The sequence below is a fragment of the Ictalurus punctatus genome, chromosome 11, assembly GCF_001660625.3.
Source record: "Ictalurus punctatus breed USDA103 chromosome 11, Coco_2.0, whole genome shotgun sequence".
In the NCBI taxonomy this organism is placed as follows: domain Eukaryota; kingdom Metazoa; phylum Chordata; class Actinopteri; order Siluriformes; family Ictaluridae; genus Ictalurus; species Ictalurus punctatus.
In genome coordinates this window covers 17,484,842-17,503,698 of record NC_030426.2, presented here as the reverse complement: position 1 = coordinate 17,503,698, position 18,857 = coordinate 17,484,842, and the positions used below count along the sequence as shown (strand labels likewise).

The following is an 18,857-nucleotide window of genomic DNA, read 5'->3' as shown; positions in this document are numbered from 1 at the left end:
TGTGTGTATAGAGTTTGCATGTTCTCTCTGTGCTGCCGGGGTTTCCTCCGGGTACTCCGGTTTCCTCCCCAAGTCCAAAGACATGCATGGTAGGCTGATTGGCATGTCCAAAGTTTCTGTAATGTATGAATGGGTGTGTGAATGTATATGTGATTGCACCCTGCAATGGATTCACACTTCGTCCAGTGTGTACCCCGCCTTGTGCCTGATGCTCCCTGGTATAGGCTCCTGGTTCCCCATGACCCAGTAGGATAAGCGGTATAGAAAATGAATGGATGCATGATATATAACAATATAACTGTCAGAAAAAGAGAAGGACAAAAAAAAAGACCAAGATGAACTTCTGAAACAAAAAAAATCTAACTAAAAATAATCTTGAATATGTCATTTCACAGCAAAGATGCCCTTCTGTCAATACAAAGCAAAACAAATGTAAAAATCAAGCGTGACTTTCTCCCTTCATAAAACCACACATCCCTACTCACATAGACCCCCCCCACACACGTGTACGCACACTGCATCAGTAGGAACACCAATCCCAGCCCTGAAGCAACACATTTTAAACATTAAAATATGTGGCGGCTGCTGTGTTTGCTCACGGCCAGACATGAGCTGCTGCTGAGAGAGGAAAACACACACACACACACAGGGTGGAGCTGTACAGTGATCTGATTGATAGGAGTCGGTGGCTTTTTCACAGGGAGGGGCGTTTTTGATGCTAACATGCAATTATCTCCCATTCATTGGCCACAATGTGAGTTACACAGCTTGGGAATGTAATGCATACAAAAGATGTAAGAATACCTCTTTGAACGGGGGGTAAGGATTTGTTCAAATGACACGGCCTACAAAAGGCAGAGCTCAATAGCGGACTTGGCTAAACTGCTGGTCTGACACAACAAGAGGACAACACATGAAGCTCGGTGTGTGGCATTTCTTTCAAAGCTGGCAGCAAACACCTGGTGCTTCAGAACCAACAGTTTGCTGACGTTAACAAGACTCAGGTTCTGCTCTCCTCTACTTATTAATACATCCTTGGAAATTGAAAATCAAAGGAAAAAAACTGTCTAACTGGCCTAAACAATAATCCTTTTCACATACGGAACATCTAGGCAGTGATCATGAAGCTCAAAGTTTCTACACGGAGACTCTACAGATTTACACGTACGTATGCAGAAACACTGCGGCACACACGCTCAAACCCCCTGCGTGTCAGGGCAGGTCTGCAGCTGCAGTGTTGGTGTTGAAGTGAAGAAGAGCTGCGGGTTCAGGCAGGATGGGGCGGCTAGGCCCAAAGCCCTGGCGCCTTCAGTCTTGTCCCCCCTCATAGCAGACATGCACCATCACGCCCCAGGCCACTTGCAAAACCGGCTTCATTGGACAAAAATGCAGAGCTGTCCCCCCTCCCCACATACACACACACACACAGCAGGAAGGAAAAAAGATGGGGGGAAAACACCTGCTTGGTGTGATAGTGACAAAAAAGACAGGGGGAAAAAACCATGCTTGAAAATCAAGGATATGGGAGAGATATACATAAGGAAGAAATTGTATGCAAATTTAATTGAATGTGAATTAAACAAATGGGCTTACTACAGCTACACTTAATCCTTATAGATTCTCTAAGTCCTTTATATTGTTGTTCCATCACCTGTTTTGCACCAGATGACATTTAGATGTTTCATGTAGACTTTTCATTTAGACTTTTCAAAATGTCTAAATGAAAACGATGCAAGCTACACCCCAGGGAGATGTCACACATGGTGCTAAACATACATATATGATGATATACAGACAGGACAGTTAGTGTGTAAATAAAGTGTGTATATGCAAAATATAAGTGTGTATATGCAACAGTAAAGTGACACACTCCCTATATTGTGGGATGCCTAAGTGTTAGCCAACAGTAGATCAACCAATCAGTCGCAGGTGCACGGTAGCACCTACTTACACTTGGGTGTGAGTGACTTTGTTTACATTTTCAGAAAGAAAGCAAAAATAAGACTGCTTTCACTTTTCACTAGAAGATGGTACTATACAGCTGAAGACAGAGACATTTGCTATACTCAACACTGCAGGACATTTTATCGCCTGTAGAAACACACAGTTGGTCAGTTGTGTTCTTGGCTTGAATATCCTATGCAATTTGGTAGATGATGTTTTCTTCACACTTATACCTTCCTTAGAGATGCAAACAGAAGCCAGTGCTTTCTGACAATACTTAATGCCCTTTTATTCAATGATATGCTTTCGAAATGCGATCTTTCCCTGAGAAATGTGACAGCTTCGTGTAATTATGCCGGATTTCCCCAGTTTCCTTGAATGGTCGTCCTGAGCACTGCCAAATTCTTTCCACTCACAAACTCCCTTTTCATGTCCTTTCTAGAGCTTTTCTTCTGCATCTGTGTGCTCATTCAACTACGTACAAAAACGCATGGCACAAAGGCTGGGTTTTAGCTCCTGAAAGGGTCAGGTATTTAAGAAGCTAGTGTCAGATGCAGACGAGAAAGTATGCTTTTTTCAGAGTTTTGGTGTGAGGTGATAGCTAGAGGAGATTGAGATCATGACTATGTGATCTGAAACAAGCATGGCTACCAACAAGCTTTGACAGCTTTTCATTGACTTCATTGATCCAGGAATTGTTGTTCTTTTCTTTTTTGGGTGCTGTAGCATACATAGAATCTCTCACTGTACAGAAATTGCTTCTGGTACAGTGTGCTTCGCAGAAACGTAGATGGAAATAAGTTCCTTCGTAAAAACTTTTTCAACCAGAGCTCATCTGACATAAAAAAAAACAAGCACTCCCTCCTCTTCTTTCTTTTTTTTTTCAGTAGGTTTTAGAACTTCATGCTGTGGAGTCGAACGAGTCCTGACAGGCTCCTTGACACAAACAAGCCTTGGCTCCATCTCACGAGGCATGGGACGGGCCTGCAGATGTTCCAGGACAAGCTGAATCTTGTCACCTTTCGCTGGAACACTCGCTTCTTTGAGAGCTTTTCCACTACCCCCCCCCCCCCCCCCCCCCCCCCCCGCACCCCCGCTCCTCCTCTACCTTTTCCCCTGGCGCAGTACGACATGAAGTCAGGGAACTTAATTCATGGAGTAGGGTGCAGTGATTGGCCCTTGAGCACGATAGGGTTCAGAAAGGAGGCACACAGTATTTACACAAGTATTATAAATCCATTCCCCTAATCCCCTTTCCTCTGGCTGAGACTATCTAGGATGCCTGTAGAGGGGTCCAATAGGCTCATGGCATGGTAGTGTTCGTGGCAGATGCGCTAAAGTGCAAACAAGGCTCATGGTTTGTCACACAAATGCACTGGTGATAAGTTGACAGTGGATTTCTAATGAAAGGCTCTATGTCCAAATCAAACATCAACTCTTTAAAACAATAATTTCTCTTGAGTCTAACTCAGAAAGTGAGACTAATCAGTGGAGTCATCTTACAAAAGACACACACACACAAAAAAACAGGATTGCAAAAGCATTCCTGTAAGTGAGGTAGGTTGGATTCAATACCAGGAAATGCATGAGTGTGTTTTTGTGTGTCACCGAAGCCTTACTTAGGAAGACATATCTGGGATAAAGGTGTGTCTGCAAGAAGCAGGATTTAACTAGAAATCTGAGCCTTTTTATTTCGAAAGGTTGAAGCCCCAAAAGCAAAAAAATATATTAGATGGTGAATATTAAAATATTACAATTGAACTTGTATCACTGATATAAACCTCTCTCTCTCTCTCTCTCTCTCTCTCTCTCTCTCTCTCTCTCTCTCTCTCTCTTTTTCTCTTTTTCTCTCTCTCTTTTTTTAGATAAAGGTTAAAAGCTACGGTGTGACTGTATATCTCGCCTACAACCCAGAAACAGTGGGTTCTCACCACGATTACTGTACACTGGACAGGTAATTGGGGTGCTGAGTGATCGGATGAGCCTTAAACAAGACAAAGGCATGTGTTTTTCTCACACCCAAAAGCTTTCCACTGAACACTGATGTCAGGTACCTACTGTTTTTTGGTGGAGTATGACACGAGCGAGGATGACATGGGCTGTTGTGGGAATCGGGCATATGTCACTATCCCACACAGCTCTGCAGCCAATGAGCATGAAGTGACTGTTTGAGAAAAGTTCCTTCCCTCCACTTGTTTACTCAGAGGCATAAGGCAGTAGCTTTTATCATCGGTGTAACGGAAACACAGGTTTTTCCAGCCTATCTTGTGCCAAATGGCACATCGTTCATGATGCTTGAAATCAATTCCCATAGAATCAGAAACTTGTTTTCTGAATTAACCCCTACGATTAAACGGCTGGGAATTCTAGACCTGCATTAGGTTAGAAGAGCCAGCCAAAACAAACTGTTCTTTTCATACTGCCAATACACTAGCCTTATTCTTTAGATAATTTCATAGCAGAGGTAAAGCTTAGCTACAGAATAAGTTTTCGGTCGCCACCTACCGGTGACAACGGATTTAAAGTTAACGACTGTCCGCTGGGGTGCGCTGTCCCTTGAGATGACCGCCTTGTGGTCCCATTTGGTTGGCGGTACTTTGCATAGTGACAGCCAATGTTTTTACTGCCTACATGGGACAGCCCCTGTGAACCACTAGAACTTGACTAGCTGGTTCTGTCAGTTGTCAGTTGAGGTGGCACAAATCTGAGCCAAACAAACATGACACTGACACATAAGTAGCTACTGTAATATTCACTGGTGCATATTATTGCCTCCATGCAGCGATAACGTAGCAATCACCTCTATAAAACTAGCACCTAGTGCTAACTAACCAGCAGGAGGCAGTTGTGAGCATTGTACATTTCGTCAAAGAAGTACTGAAGTACATTTAACTGCTAACCCATATAGCCCATGGTGACCTAGTGGATTCATCCATCCATCCATCCATCTATCCATCATCCAGGAAATACATTTAATAATAATAATAAACATTTATGAACACTGACGAATACTATGGAACACATTACAATGAAATGTAAACAGAATCAAAATGTTTTGTGAGGTCTACATAGACAACTGTGTTATAGTTAATATATCACAATGACAAAAGTGTATTAAATCAACTGCTAATTTCTAGTCTCTTTTATGGTATCCTTCCATGACTCCATAAACTACTCTTCCTTCACTGACACTGATTTATTTTATTGGATCAAATATGAGGATGAGTCAGATGAAAACCTTAAAGTGTGACTTAAATTAGAATTGCATAAACTTTTTATGATTTTTGAAAGTAGAATTGCATACACTTTTTCATCTGGAGAAAACCAGATGCTTGTAAAGTGCGGGAACACTTGTATTGAACAAAATGGAGATTGTGTAAAAAAAAAAAAAAAAAAAAAAAGTTTTGTGACATTTATTTGCAGGTTTTCATTGAAATAGATTTTCATTTGATTCACCCTTGTATTTTGGTAAACTAAGTCAACTGTACCTTGGAGTCCTCATAACATGAACACCATGCGTATAAATAAATATCTAACTGGTCCTAGGTAGAATTTGAGTCATTCCCACAGATTTGTACTGCATGGCAGAACCATCCAAGTCGGAGTTAGCACTAAGATTTAGTGTGGGAGAACACACCTCTCGGTAAGAGCAGGCCAGTTAAACCTCAAGGGCTTTTTTCTTCTGACAGGTGCAGTTTTGTAATTAAGACTTTCATACAGATCACAGAAGGGCCTAGAGCTGAGATCAGTCAAAGACTGATCTCAAAGACACACTACTCCAAGAGAAATAATCTTCCTTCTAGGGGCAAATGAGAGGCTGAACCTGGGGCATTTATCTGCAGTGAATGAATGCATCATCTTAGATAGGAACAGATATGTATATACTTTGGAAATGTACATTTTTTCATACAGAAACCAGACTCCGAGGGACTCTGAAGCATGTCATAATCAGGCTGTATGAGCTCTTGAGAGTGGAAATGACTGGAGGGCACCAGGTTGTAATTTCTGCAGCAGAGAGCTTCTGTTGTACCCTTTAATGTAGGCATTTTTTTTCCCTTACAAGAAATTAGGACATTTGCCATGGAAAAATGGGGATCGTATTACAGTGCTTATCTCTGAGTAAATCAATGCTATGTAGCAAGAACTGTAGAGACTCTTTCACAAGTTTTCCATTTCATTCATATTACATTAAAATGTCTGCTATTTTTTAACTCGTCAATTAATAAAGCAAGCATTCGGATTTCTGCAATGTTGCTTTGTGACAATGTATATTGTTAAAAGCACTATATAAATACAATTGAATCGAATTGAATAAAGTGAGTTCATGTGTCTTACCGTCCAAGTGGCTGACTTGGCTGTGCTGGACTGCTGGAAGGACACGTCAAAGGTATGAGGGCCAGCGTAATCTGTGTTCGAGGGGATGGCGGGGGACGGAGACAGAGCCTCGAAGGTTGAACTAGGCTGGGCATAGGGCGATGGTGCTGTCACATTGTTCTGAGTGTGCTCGTTGTTGTAGGGGCTGGTGGAGGTGGAGCCACCATTTTGATCCATGCCATTGAAGGGCCCCAGTGTAGTGTACTGCGACTAGAGGAAAAAAAATGGAAAACGAAAGTCTGAACATGCCAAAAAAGCATTAAAAATGTAGCTGTGCTATACCTTCAATAAAGTGAAACAGTATGCACATAGAAGTGTTATATATAAAAAAATAGACTCTTTTAGAATTAGCTTTGATGTTGGTACATCCCATACTGATGTGATGATGAGTGTAGTGAAGTTCAGCCTGCATGGTGGTCAGATAGAAATATTATTCAAGACGTTCTCTTTGGATGTCGTATTTTCTTACTTCTGTAAAGTGTTGTGTACTTTTAATGTCATAAACAAAACCAAAAATACAAACAGAATGCATTCTCACTGATCAGATTTAATGCATTATGCAACTTCATCCTTAGATGAGCAAAGAATGCGTCATAGTATGTATGTAGCATGTTGACATAGCTGGTTCAGGAGTACTACAGACATCAAAGACAAGAGAAATACACCAGGCTGCAAATTGCTTTCTGTGGTCCCCTATGTGTCTTGAACCTAAACTTCCATATGGGTTTAAAAGCAAGAAAAGACAAACAAACAAACAAACAAGAAAACACCTTTCAATTGTCCCTGCAACACTTACACCCTACCACGGGCAGATAACAACACCAGATACATTGTAATGGACCAAAGTCAACAACCACAACTGCTGAAGACATCTAGTTACCCAATATCTACTGTTAATGCCCAGTGTGAATAGTAAACCAAATAGTGTCCCAATCTAGGACTCCTACACTGATGTGAATGGAGATTAATCAGAGATGTGAATGGAGACTAATTGCAGGTCTGAATGGACAGTAACTGTATTGTAAATAATATGGCACCGATTAAACTCAGGGGCAACCAGTGGATGGACGCTACACTGCTCCATCTGCATTGTTTGAGCAGAGGAATTAAAATGGCTGTCAACTGAGAAGAAGGAAAATGTCCTGAAACTCAGCCAGCTTTTTCCTGTCCCAGTCCTCAATTCCTTTCCCTTTATACATACCACATTCCTTTCTGAAGACGCATGGTTGGTTGGCTATTCAAGCTGTCATTAATCTCTACTAGAGCATGCGTTTATTTCAGGACAGAGTCAGCTGTCCAAGCAATCACACACACACACACACACACACACACACACACACACACACACACACACACACACACACACACACACACACACACACACACACACACACACACACTGACCTACCAGATGCTGCTAGTGGCTCAGGTGATTAGTTAGTTCACATTTATTCAAAAATAATACATTAAAAATCCTTGTCTACTTTTATTTCTTTGTCCAACACAGTTCATTCACCTACAACTGAGTACACCTGAAAGAGGGTTACTCCTCTGACCTCAGCATACCTGCACCTAAGGGGAGTGATGCATTTCACCTGTGCAGATAGGGGTCAGTGTATGTGTGTACCATGAAACTTTTCAGACCTGTAGAACCAATGAGACCCATGTTTTAAAGACCCTGTCTGTGAGAACAATACACCAGCTCAACAGGTGTAGAAAAAAATGGTGCTATAGTAGAACACACACAAACTCACGGCTCCGAGCCTCCACAGCACTACAGATCTCAGACATGCACTTTCACACTGGAGCTCTTACAACATAATGGAGTCCTCTAAAGATGGAGGAGCCTAGCTAGACATGCTGTGTGTCTGATCTCATTATGCAGTTGTGGGAGAATGTCACAGCTGGATTAGACTTTGATTAGAAAATGGACAATAATTAGTTCAATGTGCTGTGGATTGGGAAGAGCCCTCACTGAAATTTCCATACAAGGTGTAACAAAGTGGTACAAAAAAGTATCATTGGTGATTTTTTAACAGCAGTAAACTGAACAGCTTATGAAAGTACATTTCAGGCTATGAACCCTGATGCAGTCACATATGATTAAAACCTCTGTGGAATAAAAACAAGTAACAGTGGGACAACCAGCTTAAGCATCCAATGAGGGCGGAAATTTCCCATATACCTTGAGTCGCTCTGACATTTACATTTACATTTATTAATTTAGCAGACGCTTTTATCCAAAGTGACTTACAAATGAGGAATGACCTCATGGGCTCTGGGCTTTTGGCGTAAAAAGACAGGTGAATGAAACCAAAACAACACTAAAGTGTGAGAGAAATGCTATGGTTTTACAGAGGCGTGTAAAAAGAAAATAAATCCAACAAATCCATGATGAACACACTTGAACGGAAATGTTTATGCATATGTATATGCATATGCAGTGTGATTTAATGCAAGATCTGGATTGGAGTTTCCTCAAAATATTAATCAGTGGTGTGATTATTCAGACCTGAATACCCAACACTGAGAAGATTAAAACCCACACAACAATGCTTGGGGTGCATGCAGTCTAAGCAACTGTCATTAGAGAAAGACGTTGCGACAGAGTACAAGAGATTACACTCTTTAATCAGGTATCCCCATAATACAACAGCCCTCTAACAACTACTTTAACTGCTCTTAAAAATACCACTCTGTTTATAGCCTCCTCGGCGTGAAGGCCCTTGGGATATCAGAATGCTAAGGAGAGGAGCTGTAAATCAAACACCCATGACGGGTCTGGCAGCCTTTAATAACACTGGTGCACAAGCCACATTTCTTTACTGTGGACAGATGCTGGGGTAGGCACATCAATCCAATGCAAAAGAGAAAATAACTGACCTTCGGAATGATAGCTTCTCAATACCAGCCTTGGAATCTCACTAATGCAACAGCACATTGCGAAGATTTTTGAAACGCAAACAGCCCCTTAGTTAAAAGGTCACACTCAATTTCAAGCCAATTGCATAAGCTTTTGGTTTGGCATTACTACTGGGATGAATTAATTACTGAAATGCTTTTGCTGATAAAAATCTCAAATAGTGGATTTTGGCTCATGTTCTAAGACAACGAAAGGAAAAAAAAATCTGTCATGCCTCATTTACCACAGAGAATGGTACCAAATATTGACATTAACTCCACTCTGAGGTTTTCAGAGCCCCAAACTATGCACAGTTATGAGGACTTTTCCTTATTTTTACATTCGTCTGATTACTTTATATTAAATAAATCCTGTTAAATGTGTTGATTTTACATGATATATAGTTATAATTTATATGATTTATAAGCATATATATATATAATTATATAAAATCTAGTAAAAAAAAACAAACAAACAAAAAACAGGCACCTTTTAACTTTAATTGTTGAAAGGTGCCTGAGACCTTTTTAGCAATTTTAGCAAAGTCTGATAAAATGTGCTTAACTTGCATATAGACTCACAAAAAAGTGATTACATAGCTGAGTGTGGCACTTTATGGCTGGTTCCATTTGATCTATTATGACATTATACCACACACTTTACACTTGAACACATGAGCACTTAATTTTTTTAAGTGCTTGTATTTTCTCATTTGTAAGTTGCTTTGGATAAAAGCTAAATTAATAAATGAAAATGTAAATTCCAATATAACATGCTTACAAAAAGAAATTTAATCAGACTAATCATCTAATCCTTATGTGTCTGTCTTGATAACTATCTCTAAAAGTTAACTAGTTATAACCACAAGCAATAAAGCCCGTCAAGTACAGATTTGGATAAGGTGATAGATAGGGTTCCTTGTTGTCCAGATCTTTGAGACATTCTAAGTTCTAGCGAAGAGACACGAGTTGGGGTTGACCTGGCCTGGGGGGTAAAATATCTGCTATTCTGATGAGTGCTCCAGTGACCTGGGCAGTGTGTAGGTGCTGACAATCTAAGACATTCTTGAGTGACCTACAGGGGGAGAGTCCATTAAGCACTAAATTGAGGAGCGGTGGAGGAGTTAGGGGGGTTGAGTAGGGTGTCGTTCCCTAGCTTCATGCCCACTGGGCTAGGCAGAGCAAGCGATTGTATCTGTATCAAAACACTGTTAAAACAATTAAGGCTTTCACGCCTGACACCCCTTCTCTGGGACCCTATGGACACATTCTTTGAGGAGACTCTACCAAGCGTTGCATAAACTGAGGGTCTTTAACCAGATACCTTCCCCCCTCCTCGTGATGAGAGAAACATGGACATCACTCAAAGACCGGCTAACACTCTATGTGAAACCTAAAGCTGCTCCTAACATGACTGGTATACTCCTAATACATGCAATATATGTTTTGGCATCTTTATGTGTCTGGAATAGCAAACTCACAGGCAGCGTCTGAGTGAACAAGCATGTCTTCTATCCACCATCTACCTCTATGTCTCCTCTTACAACCTTTTACACGGGTGATTCTGGAGCCCTAACCCCTACCATCATTACAGACGGAGAGAGGAGATGAGAGGGAAAGAGCATTAATCAAAGCTGTGTGAACTGTGGATTGGTCACCTGAGCTCGGCTTTTACAAAGTCATAGGTGGTTGGGAGGATTGGACTGTGTTTCTAACAGCACTCAAGTCAGACACTGGGCTAACGGTGTTTTGTTGACAATAGCTTTGCACCAAAGATTGGTGACTGATGTCGGCAGTCTCAACTACCACCTGCCAATAAAGAATGGAGGGGATTTTGGAGAACAAACACACAAATCCACACAACGTCTTGAACAGCAAGGGTGGGGTGTGTGTGTGTGTGTGTGTGTGTGTGTGTGGGGGGGGGTTCAAAAGAGAATCGAACTCAAACCCTGTCTCCTAAAACATTGAACAAGATATGTCTGGCATAATTTTATATGTAGAATTTGTCATTGTGATTTAAAAACTGCCAAATATTTGCCTGGATAAATAAAGTGAAATACATAGCCTGTACAAATGAAGAGAAAATGAAACGCAAAAACTATCGCTCTAAACGCAAGCATTTCAAATGTTATTTGAGTTATTTTGGATGTAAATATAATGTGTAAAATTATTTGAACAACAAAAAAAAGTTGAAATATTTACTAAACTAAGTGTTGAGTTCAAATATCTTTCTGAAACCTTTGATTTAATTTTCATTTATTCCCGAAAAATCCCCCACTAAACTAAATCAAAGCTGCAAATTGACTGTCAGAAGATAAATTAAAATAAAAAAAAGTTAAAATGTGTGATAATTATCAGTTTAATATCACTTTCAAATTATTTTACAATTTATAAAAATGAGTTTTCTAATAATAAAATTCACATTGATTAAAAAAAATAAAATAAAAAAATCATGTCATGCCAATCATGTTTCTAGTTGTTTTTAGACCCTTTAGGAAATTCCTTTGGTAGATTCATCTGGTAATTTGATCCTATGAAAGTTAATTACTGTAAATTAAAATATAGTGACTTAAGATTAGGTAAAAAAGGCATACAGTACAATAAGAATTGCAAAAATAAATGCTGCTAAATTGTTGTGGCTGAAAACACCACAACACAAAACCACACACTTGTTTTTCTACTTGTTTCAGCTACTGCTCTGAACCGTATGTTTAAGATGCCTACACTAGCTGTCTGTACTGAAGCTTTGCCAATCTATAGCACAATTGTTCTAGGAAAATACGCTCAGCAGTCTTAAGCAAGCTCACAATATTTGCGGAATGCCTCAACGTAAATGCAAGAGCTACAAGCCAACAAACAACAGTTAAACAAACATATTTGCGTTTCCCTCCAATGGAAACAACACAAACAAGGAACAACAGTTGACTGTTTGAGAATTGAAAACCTCATCATACACATCAAAAGCATTTAGTAAGCACCAAAGTATGCATATAAAAAAATTTAATTAAATTTTTCCTATAAACTGGCCACATTTTTTCTGATGCCAAATTTTAAGCTACAAACCACTACATGAGAACCGGGTTCAAATGATTAACTAATAAAATTAGTGCAGTGTTTATAGTTAAGATATACTGGGTCCAATTTTGCCAACCGATCCATGGGATCCTGCCTGAGAACCCATAGGGAGGATTTGGAACCTCCATCCATAGACATGGACTGATAGGGGCCTTACCTCGCTGTATGATGCTGGGTTGTTGGTCTCCAGGTACAACATGTTGGCGCTGAGATTGAGCAATGCAGCTGCTGTTTGCTCCACAGGCTCCAGGATTCTTACCCCTTATTCTTTATCTATTTCCCCCTAAAACAGTGGTGATGAGGACTACAGATGGGAATTGTACAGGCTTAGAATCTCTATAGGAATTCTACCGGATTACCATATATACCTGGGACACCAGAGGGGAGGGCCTGAGGAGCTACCTGTCCACACCCTTTTTTTGGGAAGGTGCTACCTGTCTTCAAGCCAACCCATAAGTATAATTCTGCAATGTTCTTCAAAATATAGGAGACTTTGCTTTTGGGCTTCTTGTGATCTCGGTTCTTCTAAAGACCATCTTGCTTTGCACCAAATGTAACATTCTGAGTAATAATCACCTAGACAATTTTTTTTTGGCACAAAACTTGGACATAGATTTGTTTGTTCCCTTGTAAAAAAAAAACAACAACAACAAAAAACACACACAAAAAAATTATCCAAAAGCAATGATAAAAAAGTACTTACAATTTCTCACATCATGGATTTAAATATATGGTTAGTACAGAAAGCCACCACTGCTGCTTCAGTCTCCAACTTCTCTAAACAGTCATTTAAATTTGTCCGGTGAGACGGTATAAAACTTATAATCGTTTGAATCATTTTCAAATGACGGTATAAACCCGAGTGAAACATGAACAAATTAACGGAAGGTTTAACCTAATAAATACATCTACATTTTGAAACACAGACCACAGAGACATGCACATCTCAAGGACGCTATCTTTTTTGAATCGTAAGCTGGCCGTAGAACATAGAATTCAGTTCACCTTGGAGGCTCGGACCACCTCGAGCATTTTCAGCCATTATCTGCATGTGAATGGATGCCCTCCCACCCCAACATGCCCCTAGCACTGCCTCTATTAGTGTCACAAAGGACTGGCAGTAGACTGCTTGTATCTATCAAAGATGACTGGTGTAGATGTGTTTTGAACACATAAATGTTGGTTCAGGCCAGGGGACCTGACTCTCTCTTTTGTAACCAAATTAACATGCCAAAAGGACTGTGGTGAACAAATCTAAGAGAAAAATGAGAGAGGGGGAAAGAGAAAGAGACAGGGAGAAAGATCAAAACAGAGACAGTCAGTCAGTCCTGTCTGATACAGCCTTAAATAGAGTTTGAAAAGCATTAGACTTTTAGGTTCCATAATTGATTAGCGTTGATAATTATGAAATCAGTATTTGTAGGCTTAGCTTTTATTCTTGGACTTTGTTTTATTTATTTCTGAATCAATCGCTGATTTACAAAGAAACTCAATCAGCATAAAATGTCTGCTTTCTAGTAAAACCTAATAACATGCTAATTTAATTTAAATAAAAATAAAAACTTCACCATATGAGTAAATAAATTGTTTTATTATTAAATTAGCAATATTAGACCATATCCCATTTAAATACTGGTGTGTAATTTGTGTAATTCTAACTTAGTTTCACACCATGTTTGCATATTTATGACAAAATATGTATAATTCGGTTCGATCAGTGGACTTGAGTCTCCTTTGATAATACTCAACAAAATATTAAAATACAGTTCATGCTAAAGTATTTAATTTTCTAAAACGGACTAAAAACTTTCTGATTTGTTTCTGCATCATGCTGGAGTCATAATGCATATCCATGGCTCTGAGCATGGTATTTTAAGTCTGAACATGGTACTTTACTAGGCGATCAATTGAAATATTTTTGCATTTAACAGCTAAAAGTTTTAAATGCCTTCCTATGATTTCTCAAGATGTGAATATTTAATATTTAGAGCTCTCTATCAGGAATCAGGAGAGCAGTCACTCATTAAAAAAAATATTCTTTATACTATTACTCTTTATAATATTACTCTTTATAGTAATGTTACATCTAAATCCTGGTTGATATATAAAACCATTAAACGTGATGCTGGCTAAGCTCATTTCTCAAATCCAACTCTTGTAAAAAGGGTTGCACTAAAGACATTTGGGCACATTTACGTCCTCCATAAAGTGTGGCTGGACTGCATGGACTTCGCTGAAGCTAAGTGCAGCTTTGGGGTGGGAATACTATTAACTCAGGTCAAAAAGGGAAAAAAACTAATGCCTTTAGGCTATGAGACCTTAAAGAACTGTCACCACAGTCAACCCCCTTCCACTAGCTGTAACTACTACCGTCTCCAATCAGTGGCCCACACCCTGTCTTGCTACTGGGGGGCATTTAGCCTTAGGTTACCTGGTCCAAGCACAGCCCAAAGAGACAGCACTACGTTAGCTCTTATTCACAACCTTCTGACGAGGGCAATTAGGTTTGCCAAATAAACTTCTAATTAGGTTAAAACAACAATGGTGATGGTGCTGAATAGGGTGCTCACTAGTGTGTCTTTGAAATCCCAGTAGCCTACTGCTACTGAGATTTGGTGATGGCAGTGAACAAAAGTAAATAACGTTCTAAACTAAATCATTTTAGTGCCCTGTGTTTGAGTGGGCGTGGGCTTGGAGTGTTGTTGCATGAAACTGCTGAAGAAAACTTTCCAAGCAAGCCATTAAATAATTTTCCATTTATTAAATTAGTAAGATGGCAGACCCCTAAAAAGTGAACCTGGAAATATTCACACTTGGGCCGAATGCAAATGATAAAGACCTTCTCATGGTATTTTTGCATAATCTACACTGTTCTTAACAAATCTATCATGCATAATATAGAGAGGCAATACTCTCTGACAGCTCTCTGGTAGCATCCTTATTAGTAAGATGTTTATGTGGATTTTTGTGGTGAAATTCTTGTATAGTGGAACTGTCTACATGACTTACATTACCATTATGTGGAAAATGAATTTGTATCCATTGAGAGATACATTACTTGGCCTATTTTTAAATGTATTTTTAATAATATCAATGTGAGCTCTTAAGCACTAGTTCATTGTTGATCATGTTGAACAGCTGAATAGTGATCATTGCTGCACTTGTTAAGTGGTACACCCATTTCTGCAGTGAAGATATATTAAGTAGAGAATGTCAACATACAACAGACAAAACATTTGCCTCTGAATTAGGTGAGGTTTTTGAGGCAATAATGATCAGCTCTGGGCCAAGAGAGGAAGTAGAGCAAACACCAGCTTTTTGATGCTTTAGACAAAAGATGCACTTAACCGAATGTGGCTCTTTGGGGGCTATTTGGGCTTAGAGCTGCTGGATTAGTGCAGTATCGTGTGTCAGGTGCTTGGAGTTTGGGAAGGCACCTGTACAAGGAGCTGACAGTCACCATCACCCCTCTGTTGAGAGAGAGAGAGAGAGAGAGAGAGAGAGAGAGAGAGAGAGAGAGAGAGAACTTCTTCTATCTATGGAGAGCCACCTAGGTCTCATAGGCTCAGCTTTTCCTTATATTTGTTTACCATAAAGCACTTAGGCTTAACTGAAAATGAGATTAATTTGTTCTAAGAGAAAGACTGAAGATGAGAGACAGAGACGACAGAGTAACAGGTGAATTGTATAATGTTGCCTGCTTAGCCTATTGAAGTCATGGATTCAAATTGTGCTCCTCTTTTCCCTCTGAAAAGAGGATTTGCTCTTAGTTGAGGATGCTACTTCCCGACCTTTGATGGGAGCTACCAGCAGATCTATAAGCAGCCCTGACTGCATGTGCTGGTGCGCTTAAAGGGAAGCCTGACTATGAAGACTTGTACTGCTTATTAGATTAATGCTGACATCCACTTTATAAATCCACTATACAAAAACACTCTAGATGTCAGTTAAAAAAAAAAGCTTTGCACTCGTAGCCATTGCTGTTTACATTGCAATGCATTCTGGGCAGTGACGTCAAAAGATTGCAAGAGTCTTGATTCTTCAGCGACCCTACAGCGATATAAACATATCTTCAGCCTTTTGAATTTGAACCCGTGCGTAATATAAGCAAGGAGGCTAATATAGAAGACATTACTCAAAGTGTACATCGAAATGAAGACAATCAGAGAGGTAAGGAGGCGAGAATGGAGCAAAATCGATGTTGTCTGTGTAGCCACTGCACGTCTATGACAACTGAGAGTTGTTCAAGGTAAGCATATGGATTAAAATATTGTTTTATGATGAAAAATATTCTAATATCAATAATTTTAGAGATTATCCACCATTTCACCATCGTATATTAAATTTCCGATGGCCCTATCTACACAGCTTCTGTGTGTATGAAGCTACTCATATCCTTGGAAAGCTAAGATTCTTGTGATTTGATTTATATAAACTGTTTTGAGATACAATCAAAACAGCAGCTACAATCAATGTCTCTGTCAGACCACCGATATCCAATAAAACACTTACCAAACCCATATGAGGCAACTCACCTCATATGAAGGCTCATACTAATCCACTGATCATTAACATCCTTATAAAATAGTCTTGTTACACTGGCAAAGGTCCAAACAATACAATTATGTAAAAATATATAGTCCACCTTTCAAAAGAGACCAAAACCATGCATGCACTCCAAATGGTTCAAGAACAGCTTTAGTTTTACTTTGGGTATGTCTTGGCTAGACATTTTAGGCAAATTTTACAGCAGATTCATGTCATGAGAATATACCGAAATAACTCACTAACAAGATGCTTACAGGTTTGATTATATTTACAGATATCCCCTGTATCACAGCACACAAGAACTAGAAAATTACAGCCAAAAGCAGCACAGTGTGGCGTTCTTTTCCTGCTGCGGGGGCTAGTAGCTAATTCTTTTGAGTGCTCAAGTGCAACCATTTCACGTCATCGACTCAGAGCGCGCATGTCACGTAATGGCGGCCTCCGTGGGTTAAAATATGTATAAAATATTAATATTATTCTTAAAGTGTCTGCTTAAGGTCAGAGATGCAGCCTTCAAGTCTACAGACAGAACAGCCCTCAGAGCAGCTAGACCTTATCTCAGGGAACAAAAGAGCAAAAGGCACCTATTCACAGAAGATCCAGGAACAACTGGCTAACAATGACATATGTGGCAGGCTTGAATAGAATAACAGGAGGATAGTCACCATCAAACTTGGAACCATTAATTTTTCATTCACTGATGGCTTAAATGACTTTCATGCTCACTTTACGGCATCAAACACCACACCAGTTACCAAGACTACCCCTCGTCCAGGTGAACAGCTCCAGTCTGCGGAAGCAGCAGGCATATGGAGAAATCTGTAAGAGGTCCAACCACCTAAGGATGCTCGCCCAAGTAACATCCCAGGCCAGGGACTTACATTATCTCTAACACTTTATTTGCCCATGGCAAAGTAGCTACATGTTTTGAGTCAGAAGTCCTTCTGAATTCCTCTACAATTTCAGGCTTGAAAGAGTACCGTTCAGTAACACTTACATCAATAAAGATAAAGAGATTTGAAAGCTTGTTTGTGACACACATATAAGACCTAATAAGCATAAAGACCAAACCAGATAGCATGTGAGCCCTAGCCAGACACCGATGTCTGGCTGCTGTTCCTGGATTTTAGTTCAGTATTTAAAATCATTGCTGCTCAAAGACAAATTAACTACTACACCTTGTTCTGAATATTCCCTTTTCAACAAGGTGCTGGACTTCCTGACAAATAGGTCCCAACTCAATAGGATGTATAGCTGTCTGTCCCACCACACAGTAATCAACACAAGGAACTCCCCCAGGGCTGTACGCTCTGCCCACTACTGTACAAATGAGGACAAATGATGGTTTAGCCTGACACCCAAGCAAAATTACAGATGAGTTTGCAGATGATTTCACAGTGGTGGGTCTCATGACCAAAAGGAATGACACAGAATTTCACACCTAACAGAAAGAGCATAAGACTGGTACACACAACACAACTCAACACAACTCCTGGAGATGGACATGCATCACGCACTCATCAGTGGGGAATTGGTGAGCAGCAAATTCAAATTCCTGGGTGTACCCTTCCTTGTCCCAGAGCAGGTCCTGCATTACTCAAAAGGTCAATCAACACCTCTACATTTTTAGGAGACTGTAGAGACCTGGGATGATTTCAGCAGTTCTCTGCTCCTACAGATGCACAATGGAGAACATCCTGAGATGCTGCATCATACAGTAACTGAAACGCTGAAGATAAAGGGATCTTCAATTGCTAGAGAAAGCAAAGCTGCTCAGTGCATCACCAGGCTGCCCACCAAGGAGGATATTTACACCAAAATGTGTTGGAAGAGGGCCAGGAGTACAATGAAAGACATGACTCACCCCTTCCACTAACTATTCATTCTACTCTCTTTGGGAAGCATTAGCTACCAGAATTGGGAATATGTTTTTTCCACAAGCCATTTAGCTCACCAGAAAATTAACTGACTACATAACAACCCTTCCATATCTGTACAAACTTTAACAGGACTTG

At 39.9% G+C, this 18,857-nt stretch overlaps 1 protein-coding gene across 7 annotated transcripts in view; it reads right to left on the bottom strand.

Moving 5' to 3' along the window:
• tp63 (tumor protein p63) overlaps positions 1 to 18,857 on the bottom strand; it is a 49,408-nt gene that overhangs the window by 16,065 nt on the left and 14,486 nt on the right. For 5 of the 7 annotated variants that reach the window (XM_047158486.2, XM_047158488.2, XM_047158485.2 and 2 more), the window contains exon 4: positions 6,280 to 6,528. In XM_047158486.2, coding sequence (XP_047014442.2) covers positions 6,280 to 6,528 — 249 coding nt within the window. Of the gene's footprint in view, positions 1 to 6,279; positions 6,529 to 12,451; positions 12,640 to 18,857 lie in introns of those variants that run through there. The other 2 variants (XM_017479851.3, XM_017479852.3) reach the window with 1 other exon arrangement.